The 5,614-nt window shown below is 38.9% G+C and overlaps 1 protein-coding gene across 1 annotated transcript; it reads left to right on the plus strand.

Moving 5' to 3' along the window:
• Nucleotides 1–2,563: 2,563 nt before the first annotated feature.
• On the plus strand, nucleotides 2,564–3,055 carry LOC141022276 (SNF2 domain-containing protein CLASSY 3-like). The gene has a single exon (XM_073498581.1). The coding sequence runs from the start codon at nucleotides 2,564–2,566 to the stop codon at nucleotides 3,053–3,055; it is 492 nt and encodes a 163-aa protein (XP_073354682.1).
• The last annotated feature ends 2,559 nt before the right edge of the window (nucleotides 3,056–5,614 follow it).

Below are 5,614 nucleotides of genomic sequence, written 5' to 3' on the forward strand. Positions count from 1 at the left end.
TAACAATAGAACTTATAGATCTCTGGTAAGTGGGAGCTTCTAAGATCAGAATGTTGCAATTTCCATATTTGTTTGTGGTTCTTATCCTTTCATATCATTTGTGGACAAGCACGCGTTCTATCAAATTCTGAATTTATGGATTCTTCAACAAAAGAAGTAAAATTATTTGCAAGGTATTGAAAATAGAAATTCTAAATTGAGATCGTGTATGCGGTACGCCTCCTTTGGGTGATTTTCTTTAAATGGCAGCCCTACAATGTTTATACCTATCTGAAAGATGGGGCTACACCATTCAGGTGCTTCCATTGCTCATGCCGTAAGGAGTGCAGACACACACTCCGTGCTCCAGCCCATAGCTATAGCTAGGCTCGCAGTCTAGCCACATAAATGATGAGGCGCTCTCATCCTGTGTTGATATTTCTAATGTTCTAGCTTTATATTTGTTATGGTCGATCTCTGTTCATTTCCAAATTGACAAGTGTATTATTTTTCAATCTGGGATAAAACAGGCTGGATGCCTCAGACCTAAGGGGTTTGCTGGCATGTCTTGATTGTATGTATGTCATGTATACCGATATCATATTCCATCAGTCCAATTTGTTTGTTTTGGTTTTTTTAGATGGCATCAACACAATGTTTGATGTATGTCATGTGTGCTTCACACTTTTTCATCCTTCCCAACAACAATTGCTACACTTCAATCTACAATGTGCATAGAAGGTGCTGATAGCTTGACTCGAGTTGCCCATTGTCTATCGCCGGGAGATGGAAAATGATTACCCGAACAATGGACCCGACTCCTGCACGAGAACAACCTGAAGAAAAAGTTCAGCTTTATTTTGGTCAAAATGTATCATCCACTTTTGTAAAAATGAAGTCCTGCTTTTCAAAATGTGCAAATTCCATGTACGTCTTGGAAATTTTGTCTTTTTGGATGTTGTCTTGAAGAAGAGGCGGCACGGTCAGCTAACGAGTCGAATCAGGTCGGCGTGTTGTATGTTGGCTTGAAGAAGAGGCGGCACGGTCAGCTGACGAGTCGAAGCCCCCTCTCCAGCCTAGGGGCCAAAGCCTCCATGTCAGCTGACGAGTCGAAGCAGGTCGGCATGTTGGATGTTGGCTTGAAGGAGAGGCGACATTGTGATATTGAGAGATCTAAAAAATTTATAGGACTTGGGAATTGTCCATTACATACGGTCTACTTTATGTGAAAATTTGAGTGGTACCAATTTGCACCCTTGTTTTTGTACTTGCTTCACAGAAAAATACCCATTTTTGACACATAGAAAATAGAAAATGATTTTATTGTATAAAAAGTTGAAAACTCTATTTTGCAACATTGTTTGCAATGCCAATATGCACCTATATATCCGAGTTCACCACATTATTATAAACTATGCAATGAATATGGTCCTAACCATAATCGTCTGGTTTGAAAGTCATGAATTTCCATACTTCATAGCCCATTCTGTGAAGGATTTTTTTTTCAAAATTGTCGTAATGTAAGTTAGGCATTTTTCCTAACAAATAGTACATATAAAAGGAGTCCATGCGAAAGGATTGCAGTTTTTGAACTTCTAGTCATTTTCTTTCTTTTTTTTCAAAAGGGGTCAAATGGACCGGCATTATAGCAAGGAGTTGAACATTTCCAAACTATAAGTGGTTCTTCGATATAATTACTACTTGTGTACCTAAAAATGTTGTTTGCTAATTTTCAGGATAGAGCTATCACACAATTGCAGTTCAAATTGAATTATTTTCGGGAAATCAGCATAAAGTGATTTAAATGTGCGAAAGTAACTAGAGACCTAGAAAATAAATAACACGTGGTAGTTATCCATCAAATATGGTCTAATTCATGTGAAAATTGGGATAGAGTTATTTTGCACCCTGGTTTTTGTAATTGCCTCACAAAAAATACACCTTTTTTATACCTAGAAAATAGAAAATGATATTTTTGTACAAAATGTTCAAAACTCTATTTGGCAACATTGTTTGTGATGGAAAGATTCACCTATATGCCCAAGTTCACCACATTATCATAAACTATGGAATGAATATGGTCATTGTGTTGGTCATTTGATACAAAATTTTTCATGGAAAAAGTGTAAATAATATGGCATCAAATGTAAAATCCTCAACAAAAAATTATCAGTCTCATCAAAATGAGCAACTTTGATTTTTGAAGCATCTTCATCCGAGGTCGTATGCAACTGCTAACGCCAAAACAATGCATTGTAGCTAAGACCCCCATTTGCCGAGTGGGACACTCGGCAAAGACTCCCTTTTTCTGAGTTTAGCACTCGGCAACACCCTGGCTGCCGAGGTTTTTTTGTTTTACCGAGCGTTTCATTGACGATACTCGGCAAAGTACCTGTTTGCCGAGTTTTTATTTCTGCCGATTACTTCTTGGGTAGGAACTCAGTAAAGATACTATTGCCGACTGCCTAACATATTGCACTCGGGAAAGAGCCTAACACTCGGCAAAGACGAAAATTCCAGTAGTGAAGCTTTAAAAGAGCGAGTGCTTGTGTTTAGCCAGTTTCTTGAACCATTGGACTTGATCATGGAACAACCGAGGAAAGAGTTCAACTGGACTAAACGCAACGAGCTCATGTATATGAGTGGAAATTTCTCTGTTAAAACCCGCAAGGCCTTGATGGTGGACTACAATGATATGGAGAGCGAGGCCAAGGTGATGCTTGCGTGGACCAAGGTGTGTGGAGAAGGTATCACCCTATTTGGAGCGTCGCGTGTGGTGCTCTTCGATGTTGTGTGCAACCCTTCTGTCCAAAGGCAGGCGATTGGACGTGCATATCGAATTGGTCAGCAAAAGATTGTCCAGACAAACAATCTAATCGGAGAAGGAACACAAGAGAAGGGCACATATGATATACAAGCAAAGAAGGAGCAAATGTCCAAATTGTTGTTTTCATGTGGGCCACAGCCTGTGGAGTGCAACCCGTCATCGGAATTTATTTCCATTAACAGGATTTTGGAACAAATGACAGAAGATGAAAATCTGAAAGAGATATTTGTGAATATACTCCCATCATAATAACAATAGAACTTATAGATCTCTGGTAAGTGGGAGCTTCTAAGATCAGAATGTTGCAATTTCCATATTTGTTTGTGGTTCTTATCCTTTCATATCATTTGTGGACAAGCACGCGTTCTATCAAATTCTGAATTTGTGGATTCTTCAACAAAAGAAGTAAAATTATTTGCAAGGTATTGAAAATAGAAATTCTAAATTGAGATCGTGTATGCGGTACGCCTCCTTTGGGGGATTTTCTTTAAATGGCAGCCCTACAATGTTTATACCTATCTGAAAGATGGGGCTACACCATTCAGGTGCTTCCATTGCTCATGCCGTAAGGAGTGCACACACACACTCCGTGCTCCAGCCCATAGCTATAGCTAGGCTCGCAGTCTGGCCACATAAATGATGAGGCGCTCTCATCCTGTGTTGACATTTCTAATGTTCTAGCTTTATATTTGTTACGGTCGATCTTTGTTCATTTCCCAATTGACAAGTGTATTATTTTTCAATCTGGGATAGAACAGGCTGGATGCCTCAGACCTAAGGGGTTTGCTGGCATGTCTTGATTGTATGTATGTCATGTATACCGATATCATATTCCATCAGTCCAATTTGTTTGTTTTGGTTTTTTTAGATGGCATCAACACAATGTTTGATGTATGTCATGTGTGCTTCACACTTTTTCATCCTTCCCAACAACAATTGCTACACTTCAATCTACAATGTGCGTAGAAGGTGCTGATAGCTTGACTCGAGTTGCCCGTTGTCTATCGCCGGGAGATGGAAAATGATTACCCGAACAATGGACCCGACTCCTGCACGAGAACAACCTGAAGAAATAGTTCAGCTTTATTTTGGTCAAAATGTATCATCCACTTTTGTAAAAATGAAGTCGTGCTTTTCAAAATGTGCAAATTCCATGTACGTCTTGGAAATTTTGTCTTTTTGGATGTTGTCTTGAAGAAGAGGCGGCACGGTCAGCTAACGAGTCGAATCAGGTCGGCGTGTTGTATGTTGGCTTGAAGAAGAGATGGCACGGTCAGCTGACGAGTCGAAGCCCCCGGTCCAGCCTAGGGGCCAAAGCCTCCATGTCAGCTGACGAGTCGAAGCAGGTCGGCATGTTGGATGTTGGCTTGAAGGAGAGGCGACATTGTGATATTGAGAGATGTAAAATTTTTATAGGACTTGGGAATTGTCCATTACATACGGTCTACTTTATGTGAAAATTTGAGTGGTACCAATTTGCACCCTTGTTTTTGTACTTGCTTCACAGAAAAATACCCATTTTTGACACATAGAAAATAGAAAATGATTTTATTGTATAAAAAGTTGAAAACTCTATTTTGCAACATTGTTTGCAATGCCAATATGCACCTATATATCTGAGTTCACCACATTATTATAAACTATGCAATGAATATGGTCCTAACCATAATCGTCTGGCTTGAAAGTCATGAATTTCCATACTTCATAGCCCATTCTGTGAAGGATTTTTTTTCAAAATTGTCGTAATGTAAGTTAGGCATTTTTCCTCACAAATAGTACATATAAAAGGAGTCCATGCGAAAGGATTGCAGTTTTTGAACTTCTAGTCATTTTCTTTCATTTTTTTCAAAAGGGGTCAAATGGACCGGCATTATAGCCAGGAGTTGAACATTTCCAAACTATAAGTGGTTCTTCGATATAATTACTACTTGTGTACCTAAAAATGTTGTTTGCTAATTTTTAGGACAGAGCTATCACACAACTGCAGTTCAAATTGAATTATTTTCGGGAAATCAGCATAAAGTGATTTAAATGTGCGAAAGTAACTAGAGACCTAGAAAACAAATAACACGTGGTAGTTATCCATCAAATATGGTCTACTTCATGTGAAAATTGGGATAGAGCCATTTTGCACCCTGGTTTTTGTAATTGCCTCACAAAAAATACACCTTTTTTATACTTAGAAAATAGAAAATGATATTTTTGTACAAAATGTTCAAAACTCTATTTGGCAACATTGTTTGTGATGGAAAGATTCACCTATATGCCCAAGTTCACCACATTCTCATATACTATGGAATGAATATGGTCATTGCGTTGGTCATTTGAGACCAAAATTTTCATGGAAAAAGTGTAAATAATATGGCATCAAATGTAAAATTGTTGACAAAAAATTATCAGTCTCATCAAAATGAGCAACTTTGATTTTGAAGCATCTTCATCCGAGGTCGTATGCAACTGCTACAGCCAAAACAATGCATTGTAGCTAAGACCCCATTTGCCGAGTGGGACACTCGGCAAAGACTCCCTTTTTCCGAGTTTAGCACTCGGCAACACCCTGGTTGCCGAGTTTTGTTGTTTTACCGAGCGTTTCATTGACGATACTCGGCAAAGTACCTGTTTGCCGAGTTTTTATTTCTGCCAATTACTTCTTGGGTAGGAACTCAGCAAAGATACTATTGCCGACAGCCTAACATATTGCACTCGGGAAAGAGCCTAACACTCGACAAAGACGAAAATTCCAGTAGTGAAGCTTTAAAAGAGCGAGTGCTTGTGTTTAGCCAGTTTCTTGAACCATTGGACTTGATG

This window comes from Aegilops tauschii, chromosome 5, assembly GCF_002575655.3.
Source record: "Aegilops tauschii subsp. strangulata cultivar AL8/78 chromosome 5, Aet v6.0, whole genome shotgun sequence".
Classification (NCBI taxonomy): Eukaryota; Viridiplantae; Streptophyta; class Magnoliopsida; order Poales; family Poaceae; genus Aegilops; species Aegilops tauschii.